This window comes from Zootermopsis nevadensis, unplaced genomic scaffold (genome assembly GCF_977971745.1).
Source record: "Zootermopsis nevadensis isolate Lab colony 2312 unplaced genomic scaffold, Znev_1.0 Znev_ptg000004l, whole genome shotgun sequence".
In the NCBI taxonomy this organism is placed as follows: Eukaryota; Metazoa; Arthropoda; class Insecta; order Blattodea; family Termopsidae; genus Zootermopsis; species Zootermopsis nevadensis.
Genome location: NW_028259136.1, coordinates 1,097,462 through 1,111,362, shown reverse-complemented (window position 1 = coordinate 1,111,362; position 13,901 = coordinate 1,097,462). Strand labels below are relative to the sequence as shown.

At 37.4% G+C, this 13,901-nt stretch overlaps 1 protein-coding gene across 3 annotated transcripts in view; it reads right to left on the bottom strand.

Moving 5' to 3' along the window:
* Positions 1-54: 54 nt before the first annotated feature.
* Nup358 (nucleoporin 358) overlaps positions 55-13,901 on the bottom strand; it is a 53,192-nt gene continuing 39,345 nt past the window's right edge. For 2 of the 3 annotated variants that reach the window (XM_087342790.1, XM_087342793.1), the window contains exons 31-38: positions 12,812-13,757; positions 10,245-10,469; positions 9,889-10,022; positions 8,754-8,991; positions 7,132-7,463; positions 5,129-5,254; positions 4,126-4,218; positions 55-3,904 (exon numbers count right to left, since the gene is read on the bottom strand). In XM_087342790.1, coding sequence (XP_087198916.1) covers positions 4,144-4,218; positions 5,129-5,254; positions 7,132-7,463; positions 8,754-8,991; positions 9,889-10,022; positions 10,245-10,469; positions 12,812-13,757 — 2,076 coding nt within the window. In that variant the 3' untranslated portion in view covers positions 55-3,904; positions 4,126-4,143. The remainder of the gene's footprint in view (positions 3,905-4,125; positions 4,219-5,128; positions 5,255-7,131; positions 7,464-8,753; positions 8,992-9,888; positions 10,023-10,244; positions 10,470-12,811; positions 13,758-13,901) is intronic. The other variant, XM_087342792.1, reaches the window with a different exon arrangement.

The window sequence follows — 13,901 nt, the reverse complement described above, 5'->3', positions numbered from 1 at the left end:
GATCCTATTAGATAAAAGGATGCTATTAAGGTTTTATTCTAAAATAATATTACATTTCACACAATAGCAGCTGTTTTATTAACAAATGACCATAACATTATGATCAGTTATTTATTTAATATGAATGTGATTTTTCTCAGAATGCCTTTATCTCATTTCCCAGTCAGTGGAATCATTACTAGAACAAAGTGAACAACTGTCAGAAGTATCAACATTTGAAAGGAAAGTATGATGAAAGGAATACAAGCCTCTAAGCTTCCTATGTTTGAAACCAAGTACATAAAGCTGTTTAAACTTACAAAATGAAGAGACCTGAAAAGTGAGGGAGGTAAACTTCATCTCTTGTATTTGTTCAGATTGGGTATATTTTTAAAGGAAACCCAGATGTGTGCACAATGTAGAAAAATTACTCGTACTTTGTAGTGAAATGTAGTAGTTCTTACTTTGATTTTAGACAATCTTCAAATTCAGTAACTGGCACTTTCATATAGATGGTTTTGCTTGGCTTTTAAAATTATGTCACAAAAATTTGCGAAGTATAATGTAAACAACAATATTAAAAGTACTGCATTCTAAATTTTGCAGCAAGCAACTAAAAACATTAATATCATTTAAAACTTTATCTTTTCTTACATGTGATGTTAATGCTGTTCATTAAAACTTTAAAGATGACTTCAAGAACATAATTGAAATCTACATTATTTATTAAATGCAAATATAGATGTAATTACTATAAAATCACATGCCACTTTCCTTCTGAAAAATAACTATTTAATGTTTTTCTTCTTGAAATTATTTACATGAGTACTGAGAAGTTAGGTACATTGGTATGTCCTGTGCAGGAGCCTTGTAATAAGACTAGATTTAATCTGCTCTAGACCAAACATGCAGCTAACAGAGCATCACTAAACAAACAGCTCTGCTTGAGAGATGAAATGGATACGATTCCTAGCATGTTTTGTAAAATGAAATTTTGGGAATGAAACTAGAATGTATAAAGATGGTTTCTTCTGGGTTGATGTGCCATGCAGTCTGGCAGAAGTTTCAGATGTGTATCAAAGTGATGATGGAGGCAGCAAGCACCTCTGAAATATTGATCACTTTACCAGACTGCATGACACAACCTAGAAGACAGACATCACTAGAATGGATACTTTGAAAATTAGATTATGTACTTATGCTCTTGTGTAAAGTGACTTAAAACTGTTCAAGCTAAATAAGAATTAAAATTACTTTGATAATTTTTTTGTAGAATTCCTCAATACAAAATTTAATTAATCAAAACAGTCTTATCCATTTCCAAGATGTTTAATTCATATAGGCAGAGGAATTTTAATAGATCCTCCACAGGGGAAAACTTTGGGAAATTGACTAACTCAGCAGCAGCAGCCGGTTTAACAGTTGTAACAAACCTACTAGTCACGTTATCACCAATACATGATTAAACCTTTTTAAAGACCAATCTGCAACATTTCTCTTGGACGGCTAATAGTAATAAAAATAAATACTGCTGAGTTCAAGAACCTTTCAAGTGCCTCCGATGCATGTCGAACAGCTTTTCTTTACATTTTTTATAATATATATTGTGGGCCATTTAAAACATTGTACAACCTCCCATATTTCAATAACCATTTTCATCTGATAAATACCTGGAAAGGATTTAATGGACCACATTGAATTCATGTAATACATTAAAGGAGTCGGGCTTTTGTCTTGATTTCCTCAACATAAAATTGGCATCATGCCATCTCCAAGGTTGCATTTGCCTCTTTTCTTCCCCAAAGCACTCAACTGGAATGTGTTATTTTTAGCAGTGTGGACTGAAGCTTGTTAACCTACTAATCATTGATCACACAAAATATGATGTAACTGATTTTTAGTGTTAATATTTCTGCCTGCTGTTCATTTGCAATGAAATCTTGCAGCTATGATCCTAAGTTCATTACAATGATACATGTTTGTTGTATTTCCATTCTTTAATGTATAATCATATGAATAAATTAAAACTAAGTGATGATCACTACTTAACCCACAGAGTCGGTAATTTAAATTCCGCACAAGGATAATGTTTTACCTCCCTCTTTTACTGCTAAGTGGTCTCCAACCAGACATCTAGAGACAAACAGAAGGTAACAAAGATTAACTTTTAACTATATGTGCATTCAGGTTTTAGACTTTTTAACCAAAGAGTGATACAACCCAGAAGACCAACACTAACGGATAAGAGAGAATTTCACTGTATTCAATTCTGACATACCAGGTGATTCAAAAAGGACTTTACAACTTTGAAAGTGTATAGAAATTTATTCAGAAGGCTTACAGAATCGGTTGAGGTGTCACTTTGTAGCAAAACAAATCAAGTTTGACTTGCGTTGTGCTGTAGTACCGAATTCCATCACCACGAGCGCAAGCGGCAGTGCATTTGAAAATGGCTCGAAAATTTTCTCATACCACAGTTAGACGAAGATGACCAAAAAGAACGCATTCACTTCCAGCAAGACGGCGCACCACCTCACTACCTCACAGAAGTCCAGGATTTCCTCAATAACTGTTTCCCAGGTCGGTGGATTGGTCGAACAGGGTCGATAGCATGGCCACCTCGTTCTCCAGATTTGACACCTCTCGATTTTTCCTTATGGGGTTTCATTAAAGATCGTGTGTATGTTCCACCCTTACCTGCCAATCTCACTGAGCTCAAAGCTCGAATCACCGCCGCAGTTGCAGAAGTGACACCGGATATGCTGGATCATGTTTGGCAAGAAATTGATTTCAGGTGGGATGTCTGCGGTATCACCAATGGCAATCACATCGAACCAAAATGACTGTTTGAGGTAAAACTTGATTTGTTTTGCTACAAAATGACACTTCAACCAATTCTGTAAGCCTTCTGAATAAATTTCTATACACTTTCAAAGTTGTAAAGTCCTTTTTGAATCACCCTGTATATAAAGCTGTCCATATCCCCTTTCTCATCTTGTTTTAATGTCTTCCAATGCACCTTATCTTCATCTTTTACATAACCGTTTCTCTCTTTGACAGCAGATACTCAAAATCCCAAGAAGTGTTCTCAGATGATAAAACTCATTTATACTACTGAAACAGATGCTTAGTCTTGCAATATAGCTGATAAAATGATTCAAACAACAATATTTTAATGAAAAAAGGTGACCTAGAACATTAATTATATAAAACAAAGTAAGCAGTATTTGTAAGTGGTAAACAAGCTTGGTTCAGAGTTTAAATGACTACTGCTTGAAAGTAACCATACTAATAATTAAAGTAATGTACACAATCGATCGTTAAATTGAAATGAGAGGGTAAGTAAAGTAAGTAAAGTAAAGTTTGTCCCACTACACGCCATGCAGGCGCTTGGGGGGAGTGGAGGTATAGCTCCTCTCTTCCTTGACCTCAGCACTAGATGGGGTGAGTGGTCAGCATCACGCCCCGGCCGGCTTTACCCCCGGGAAAGGACCCCGGTACCCATTGTAGAGGAGGCTGGGTGGGCCCCAGAGCCGGTCTGGACGCAGAGGCTAGAGGAAAAATCCTCTGCCCCCGTCGGGGATCGAACCCCGGCCGTCCAGCCCGTAGCTAGTCACTATACTGACTGAGCTATCCCGGCTCATGAAATGAGAGGGTACAATGAGAAATGTTGATTGCAAATAATATAATGAGCTTGTGCCAATCACCCTATGAAACACTTAGGAAACATATTTTCAAATGTGTATGAACAAGATGTTTTAATTAAAATTAAAACTCTCTCTACCAAAATCTCTGTGGACATCACAAAATAAGAGAAAAATACATAAAATAACCTACTCATTTGTACATAATACTTGATTCAGAACTGTTAACACTTATATTTTCTTGCGGTATTACCCGGAATGGATCAGTTGAATTCTTTCTCCTGCAAAGTACAATAATTTGTTAATTTCTGGGGAAGAAGAAGCAAAAGAAAAACCCACTGCCACAGACAAACGTAAAATTAACATTTTTGTATGATCTGAAACTTTCACGGTGACTAAGTATAATGAATTCTTCTTGGGCTACCAGCCTTGTCAGGTGGTTCAATGGAGAAAACACCATTCTGAGAAGGATAAACAATTTAATATAGTCTGACATACTTACAAATTTCACAACGTATCATCAGTCTTCATCGTGTGAGAGTTCTACTGGATTCACATGCTCCAAAATTTCAGATTGTTCTGCTAGATCTTTACCCTGGAATAAAGTAAAAATGGGCTAATCAGGACTCATAGACAACCCAGAACATATATTCCAACCAGGTACTAGAAGATACCAAGAAAGAACAGTTGGCAAGAAATCAAAAAGAAAAGATTATGGAACACTTCAACCAGTGACCTACATAAAATGGAAATAATGCTAGAAGAAGAAAATGATGAGGAAAAGAAAGATAAAAAGGAGGCTTCAATTTGCTTATTTGTCATGTAACTCTTTGATCACTTGGTAATGGTACCTTTGATTCCAGATACTGCTGGTAAAGTTTCTTGTTCTGCCAGCAGGACAAGTGTCAAGAGGCACAGTTCTGACATATATATATGTCATAAAATGTTTGACTGCACAAAAAAATCCACTGTGTTCCACAGATGCTGCACACACATGTGGAAGGACAGGACAAAATTAAAGAAAATGAGTTATAAATTCAAATACCTCTGCGCCTGACAGTCCAGAAAGCAGATTAAAAGCAATGGAAGTGATGACTGAAGGACTGATGAAGTGGTACAGGATAATATGAGCAACTAAGTGATCATGGTGGTGATACAATTACCAAACATATCAGATACAGAAAGATATGTGCTTCTTCAGGAATATGACCATCCAGGAGACAGTTTCCTTTCACAGATGAATGTAAACATATATGTATATACTTAACAGGCAATAATACATTGAATAACAAACAATACTATGGCAACTTCAATCTTCCAACAAAATTTCTTGTATTAATTTACATATATTGAAGCAAACAGAACATAAAGGAAAGGGGGGGGGGGGGGAGTGTTCAAACAAATTAGGCTAATCGTAAGAGTTTGGGTGTAAATTCTAAACTTTCCACAGACCAAGAAGTTAGTACCATATCACACTCTCTTGCAAAGACAGATCATTGACATACCTCTTGGAAGGTTTGCTTGAACTCTGCAGCAGCTTCCTCAGAGGAGAATTTTGCCATGAATTTCCTATGTACTGGAGGGTCCTCGGTATAATCCAAAGCAGACCATATGCAGTCACGCTTCTGCACCTGAAAACATGTAAGCATGTATGATGGAGGCAGTAAGCTCCTCTGAACCTTGGTCAGTATCTTCCAAACTACATGGTGAAATATCCTAGAATGCAGACACCTTCATACTTGTTGTCCACAGGATCTCGCACAGCATGTAATTTTATAACCTTTTTAACATTCCTACACAGCACCCACCAATCAACCAAACAAAACAATTTTGTGGCTCTTGTGATAAAAGCAGACAGGATCTTATAAAATGCCAATTTTATTCAACAGTGGCATGATTTACACCCTAAGAAGACTTACGGGAACCTGAACCCAAGTCAGCTTATTTCCTGATTCATTATACAGTAAATATACAGTAAAACCCCTCTAGTTGGACACTTTTAATTGGAACCAGTGAATATCCTATAATTTTACATATCCACAATACCTTTTGTTGTAAGTTGGACAGGTGCAAGCATGCACTTAGCTTCAATGCTTTTATGGGAAACGTTTACAGTTAGTATTTTGTTGTTTTGAATTTCTTGATGAATGCCTTCTACCTGAGGATTTGCTTATGGTTATGGAATGCAGTGAAAGTGTATAGTTATTCCTTTGTTAAACCCCTCACTGGAGTTTCAACTTTGTCAGTACTGTACAGTGCTTGCAACTGAGTTAAACAGTGTTAACAGAAATTTGGATGGTATGCTTTCCCTCATAACCAACAAGGAATGGTTGAAACTTTATTCAGATTGCGGCGAAAATTAGTAAGAGGATGGCAAATTCCAAGATAAAAGCAAAAAAGCAGTGTCATATGACAGACTTTTTTTACAAGAAATAAGTGACATCTTATGTTGAGCTAATGCCGTAAGTACAATTAAAAAAATACATTCTGAACATTTAAAATTTCATTGAGGCCGGGATGTAATGTGCAACCATGAGAGTGGGTTTCAAAAGATTATTATTGTCATTAATTCTTCATTCAAGCAAGCCTACAGTAGTTAGATTATGTAAGTAACTAGATTACACTGTCGGTAAACGTAAAGTATTGGTGCCCTTCCCTTTGAGCTTATCCAGGCAAGTTTAATTTAGTGAAAACAAAATTTAATTTACCCTTTTGATTTCTCTTATCAGTAATTTCCATTTTTTTTTTTTTGGGAAGGGCTCCATAATACTCTACAATTACCACATTGTCATTACACCACAATTTGAAAAGATGCTTTTCCCCTTTCCCTCTATCCTGGACACCTCTGTAAGTTGGACACATTATCGTGGAACTGCAAGTGTCCAAGTTAGAGAGGTTTTACTGTATAATATTACTGATTATAAACCTGCAAGATTAACAACATATACAAGAATTTCATTTAGTTTCCAAACATTTTAATTTGGTACACAGATAATACACTGAGAGTAATTAGATAATACATCACTTACCACTAAATTAATTCCTCTGTACTCAATCTATACTATTATGTCAGTGCAGTCAGGTTTAGTTTAACACCAATTTTTCTTATATCCAAAGCATCTGCCTTTTAGATTCCTCTGTAAATTATATCCATTTTTCCAGAATTTGAGTTTTCACACATTTCAGCTTTACAGATTTACCGAGGTTTTGGTAATTTCAATAAAAATGTCCAAGGTTTATTCTAATCATCACTTGAATGCAGTCAACATTTTATACGTAATATAGACCTTCAGACAGTTCTAGGATGACAAGTCAACCTATGGCTTTCAAGAAACGGAAAGGATGGAAGCTCTTGGATCTTACAATTTGGAGTGCATTTTCTTTTTCCCTTGTCCATTTTGCATACTGTTGCCTTCTGAGGTTTAGATTTGTAAAATCATTTTAACTTTCACAAAACAATACAATCTATCACATCTAAATATTGTTCTTATTACTAAAAATCCCTTACCTCAAGAACAGTATTGAGGGCTATAATGGTATTACAAAGTTGTTCACCAGTTCCATCTTGTTCGACACATATACGAGCACCGAAGATATCAGGATCATACACAATTTTGAGATCTCCCAATCCGTGTGTGGACCATCCAGCAGTAAGTGGATCTTGGATCTGAAGTGTAACTCTCTTCTCAAACATCAGTGTCTTTTCACTTTCTTCTCCATCGTCTTCGTCAACATCATCATCATCATCGTCATCTTCTTCTTCTTCAGCCCCTTCATCCGAATCCTCAGAATCTTCTGAATATGGCTGACTAACAAGGACCGCTTCTGGGTTAGCTGGTTCTATGAATAAATAAAAGACAAATATGCTTTAATTCAAATTACACTCAAGTTCACTACTGTTAAAAAGCCAATCATTTTGCCTATTCTGACACAGTTCATTTCACAATTGTTACCATGCTAAACACTGGTATCCTGACAAGGAATACACTGACTTGTGTTTGCCCTTGGCTTCTAAATATTCATGGAACTGTTATCTAATGAATGCCTTACTTCATTCAGTAAGGTTTGAAAGGTTAGGTTTCTAGGTGCTATTTCCCTCCTTCTTGCTGCCCAAGTACAGATATTAAGCAGAAGAAAGGTGTTACATAACATAAAAAAATTCCACCACAAGTATTGTAAAAAGTTGCAAAGTTAAAAACAGTATTATGTGAAGATATGTAGAAGTCGTGAATCTTAAGACAGTAAAAAGCTCAGAAGAGAAGTAATGACGTGAGATAAGATAATCTCAAAGTTGGAGCCACAGAACCAAAAATTACATGTAAGACTTGAGGTTCTCACAGCGATGAGTATGAAGATTTCCGTCTTCTGGGTTGTTGCGCTGTGTAGTCTGGTCGATGTTAACCAACGTTTCAGAGGTCATACTGCCTCCGTCATCAGGGCGATGAATATGCCAATAGGGTGTGAGGTGCTAGGTTTATAGGGCCGGAGAGTGAAAGGTGTAGCCTGCTCTCTCTACTTTCTCTCCCTCTCCCACTCTCGCCCATGTGCTACCATTGGTCCACTCCCACGCCTGCTCCCATTGGCTCGGGGCAGGCTACACCTTTCACTCTCCGGCCCTATAAACCTAGCACCTCACACCCTATTGGCATATTCATCGCCCTGATGACAGAGGCAGTATGACCACTGAAACGTTGGTTAACATCGACCATACTACACAGTGCAACAACCCAGAAGACGGAAATCTTCAAAAATTACATATTAATGGCTTCAGTGGAATGTGTAAGATTCCAACTGTTGCAAAATATACTACTACTACCTATTAGCAAACATCCCATTGAAATGTGTTCTTGTACTGGGCCAACAATATTAACAGAGTTCATAAAAACAGCATTGTAGGACTGAGTAATGAAGGAAAATATTTTGCTGATTACGTTTCTAAACTAGACCAGACAAACTGATAGCACATTCTCTCTTCAATAACAATACATGAATATTACAATATAACCTTCCTCACATGTAGACAGTCATGAGTATTTTGTGATTATGTTAACAGGAATCCATTCCAATAAATGAATCAGTGAAGAGTAATGGGCAATTCCAATAAAATTAAGAAAGCATTTTCCCACTAACCTTCAGTTTCAGCTGCAGCTGTTGCCAGTTTCTCTACCTGCTTGATGCACTCATTTAACTTATCTCGAAACTCCTTGGCAGTTTCTGGCAACTTGAACCGTACAGCCAATTCTTCAACTTTTGGTTCATCCTCTTCTGCATAATTCAGGGCACCCCAACACCAAGCACAATCAGATGAACTCAATGGCTTCAAGGCGAGGTCTGCAGTTACCAGATGATTACATACAACCTTATGTACCTGCACAAAGAATATGAATATAACTGCACCTTGCTTGTATTAGTGTAAGAAGAAGAAACCTATAGGGCCTATAGTAAATGCTTACTTATTGTTTGATAAAGGCTGGATGTCCTTCAAGATTCAAATTTTCAAACCAAACATAGGTAGCCAATCAATTTCATTGCAAATGTTACTTGAAACTTATTTATTCATCAATATATTCTGTTAAAACTGATGTAATAAAGCATCTTTTAGGAAAATAAGTATATTACACATTTACAGACTGGCAGTATAGCAAATATCTTTAGTAGGGACGTTGAAAGCATCTGACATCTAGGCTCTAAGAAACAGTACCCTGACCATGAAACAAATCAAGTGTGTGTCAAACAGACTCCACTAGTAAAATAAGGGAACTCTTAGAATAAGTCAATATTGGACAACAATAATCATTTTCTCAAAAAGGCTTGTCAGATTGAATATATGAAATTCATATGAAGTGTTCGGCAAATGTTGTTACAATATTGTACAAAATATTCTTAACATCCTGAAAATTAACTTTGACTCTCAAAGTTTAATTACAAATAAAATAACTTTTGCATGCTGCTAAGAAGTACAAAATAATTTTATAAACGAGGTTTCAAAGTTTTTAAAGATTAACTTAGTATTTCATATGACATGATATGCAAAAGTACCTAATATGGACCAAAATTCAATTCAGTGAATGAAATTTGGCACAAGCTAATACTATTAGATGTAACAAGGATATGTCAAGCTAGAGTAGATATGTCAACATAGAGTACATAACAAGTGGTGATTTTCTTCAAACTTTAAATCTAAACTAAATGCCCACTCCAAACATAACCTATCGAAAATGCATGAATCTCTTTTCACTGTATATACCGACAACAGCAGATTTACCTGTTCCCTACGAAGCAGCAACCTGTAAGTGTTATTGAAGGGATGGTGCAAGATTTTCATTTCTCCAACACCCCTTTCCTTCCATTCTTTCGTGGCTGTTTCATATCTATAAAGTTTAGCGCGATGGCAGAAAACTGTAAAACCAATGTCACAGATAAAATAGACATAATACCAGATTATATTTACTTAGCTTACTGTAATAGAAATGAAAGAATCACAAAACTCAAGCCTACTCTTTAGTAGATGAGTAGCCCTGAGGATGAGGAGAGAGATGGTTCTCAAAATGTCAGCAACTTCTAATCATATGACATGGCTGATGGCCCAAGATGATTTTATTAACATAAAAGATTACCAACCTTTTGCCTCATCTTCTTCACCTGTCCTAACTTCTACTGCATCTGGCAAATCAACAATTGGCTCAAATTGAGGATCATGTGAACTGTTTGCTGTATCACCTGCACAACCTTCATCACCACTTGAATCACTTCCATCTCCTGTTATGTTAGCAGAAGCTTGCTGTATAGGAGAATTAGTGAACACAACTGTACCAGCTCCAGCCCAAGTAAAGGATTTACTGGTATCTACAGAGGAAGAATGTTTATGTAAGTGAAAATTTTATATTTTAATATTTAAAACAAAAACCTGAAAAAATATACACATATTTTACTTGACAAGAATATGATGATGTAAAAGAAAAGTTTCATTAAAGAAGAACCTACTACCATGCTTTAAGCAATCAACTGGCACTTCAAAAATGTACAAAAAAAAGTGATAGTGGAACCACGGTTCCGGAGAATTTGACGTAAATACGTCTATACAGAAAGGAAGTTTATATATTGGCATTATTCTAATTATTTCCTTTATACATGCTTTACAATTGAGATAAGTTTGATTAAGACACTGCTTATTCAACTTCAATTAGTTACGCTTAAAATGGGTCTGTGGTAGCTGAATGTAATGTAATGTAAAGTAAAGTAAGGTAGGGTTTAATTTATTTGTAGTGTTCTGTCTGCCGACAGGTCCATATGAACAGGATCCTTCCATCCTTTTCTCGGACTGCGACCTGTTCATATACGTTCTTGGCAGATGATCCAGAAGTGGTTTGCCATTGCCTTCTTCTGTGTGTGAATGGAGTAATTGTTGGGATGCCACGGAGAAACCGGGGAAGCCCCCGGAGGAAAACTCCGTGTTGCCTAGACCACGGCCTTGCCCAACACAAGTTATAAATTCGGGCACCGCCAGGAATCAAACCCGAGACCCCAGGATTACAAGACCAGCGTTCTAACCGCTAGACCACCATGTCAAAATGAAACTTCTTCTATGGATTAGTCACGTTAATCTCTACGATCTTCGTGAATGGCCTGCCGAATCTTCGTAACATTTTCGGGCGTTGTGCTCGAAGATGGTCGTCCAGAACGCTCGTCATCATCGACAGATGTTCGGCCATTTTTAAAACGTGAATGCCACACAAAAGTTTGTGCACGACCCATTGCGGACTCCCCAAATGCTTGCTTCAGCATTTCATAGGTTTCCGTAGCCGTTTTGGCGAGCCTTTGGCAAAATTTGATGCACACTCTTTGTTCATGAAAATCCGCCATTCCGAAATTGCAGGAGGGTCGGTGTAATGCACTACCAAAACGCCCGTAACTAAGGAACAAATGCTAATTCGATGATGCGGCAGAAGCTCGTACTACATCCAGTTCGCCCTCTATTGACACAGTCTTGAAACTTTCCGATCACACCTCGTACAGTTGGTGCTCCAATTGAAATCCCTCCTTTCTTTCTATGATCCAATTTTCAGTTTTAACCTTTTTAAGTTTTTGTAAATGTGCTAACCCTTATCCCTCAAACAAAGATACTCTTGCATACCAACAGATATCAGATTTATATTCTACAGAATTTAAGATACCTTTTAGGCACGTCCATATCATTATGGAGTGCCTACAAACATGTACTTTGGCCAACTGTAAATATGCAACAACTTGCAGACTGCTAAACAGATTTCTATATCTGATCCTGGAGAGTTTTTTTAAAATCTGTTGACACATTCCAGCGGGCACTTCACATGAAGACACACATCTGCGTCAGCAGAAGTGACTGGGTGGTCAATCACCAGCCAGCGATTCCCCAGCTATTCTTAAAGGCCCCATTCTCACAAATATGTCAGAGTTGTTATGATATGCAGGCATTATCTACTTCATCAGTTACATCACTGCACTAGAACTGACAATTGATTTACCTGACAAATTTAAGATGTTGAGGTGACTACTGTCCAAAGATCACGAGAAAAACCCTGCTGAGGGAAGTTGTTTCTGGTGCGGGGGGAATGTTACTTATCAGCTGGACTAGAGGGCTGCTATTGGTGGGAAGTGTGATACGTCAGAGTTTTACACTACTACACACAGAATGAAAACATCAAGCCTTTACGAGTAGCGTGTAGTGAGTGCACCTCTAATGTGTTCAGTGGGTGTTGCGATAATATTCTAGATTAAATCACTGTGCCGCTGTGAGGTAAACTTAAAGCTGTACCCATTAGAACACATGAAAGCTTGTCGTCTGTTGTTCATTCAGTGGTTGTGGAACGAATGCTTTTAGGATCGGTCGTCACTCACCGCGAAAAATCTTGCGCATGCGCGTATATCAAACTCCTAGCAGGGATTTTCTCCTGATCTGTGGACTGTATGTACCAACTACTTTAACAATAAACAACGCTACATTTTGCCAAAAAGCACATTTATGGGTTTTGTATGTTTCTCAGAGAAAACAGTAAATATTTCCTTAAATAGCATTAAGCAACGAAGAGAGTTGTATTTTCTTTGATATCACTGACTGAATGTTTTAATATTATTTTGATGAGCTTTGGCTTCAGAGGGTTAATGTATATTCATAACCTACACTTGAAACAGTAAATCAGAATTCTTACCTGTCTTGAATAGTTGTTGCTCTGATTTGCTTGCCAAACTGGCAAATGAGAGATTTAAATCATAAGGCAGAAATGGCACACCTTCCACTTCTTTTTTCTGGAAAGATGATTCTGCCGCCTCAGTAGCTGCACCAAAGTTGAAACCGCTATTCTTAGGTTTAGAAATGTCTGAGGTGGCAGAAGGTACAACACAAAAGCCGGGATCTAAGGAAGTCTTAGTGGGAGGTGTTGCTGTCAATTTCTGACCAAGGGCACTGCTAAAACTTATGGGTTTAATTTCAACAGGTTCTGATGTAGATGCAGGTTTTGAACCAGCAGGAGAAAAGACAAAACAAGATGGTTTTGTCTCAGCGGTAGCAGTTGAAGCCGTGGCTGTAGGTTTTAAACCAAGAGCCGCAAAACCAGATCCTAATGCTGGCATGGTGAAAGTTGTTTTAGGAGTGGTTGACTGTTGGGGCTGGGTAGTTTTTGGTAACAGATGAGTAAGCAGGGGACTATGGTGTTGAGTTGAGACCTGTGGTGAACTGAAGAATGTACTTGGGGTCAGTTGTGATACTGAACTCCCTGATGAAGGCTGAATATTGAATACTGAACAAGTATTCTGTTGTCCTTGAGTTGAGATTAAAGCAGCCTGACCAAGAGTAATTCCTGTGGAAACAGCCACAGGAATGAACTGTGGTAATGTTGTTGATTCAGATGAAGAAGATATAACCCCTGAGCAATTTACTGATATCACTTGTGAAGATGTAATGGGAGTTGGTTTCTGGCTACCTGACTGAGCGGTGGGAGTACTTGATGCTACATTTGTAGGTGCTGACTGTCCAGACAAAATTAAGGTTTTCAGAGCAGTCGATGTAGTACTTTTATTCTTTGGAGAACTCATAGGGTGAATGATGGATCCAGATCTATCCATCTGCTCTATGGAATCCTGTATGCTCTTATAAACCTGGACATAAGAAGAAAAAAGTGACAATATAGCAGACATTCAGTATGACAATAAATCCACATGCCAAACATCACAGATTTAAAACTGACAACATATATATATATATATATATTTGCATCCCTTACCAAACCCTCATCTCTGACA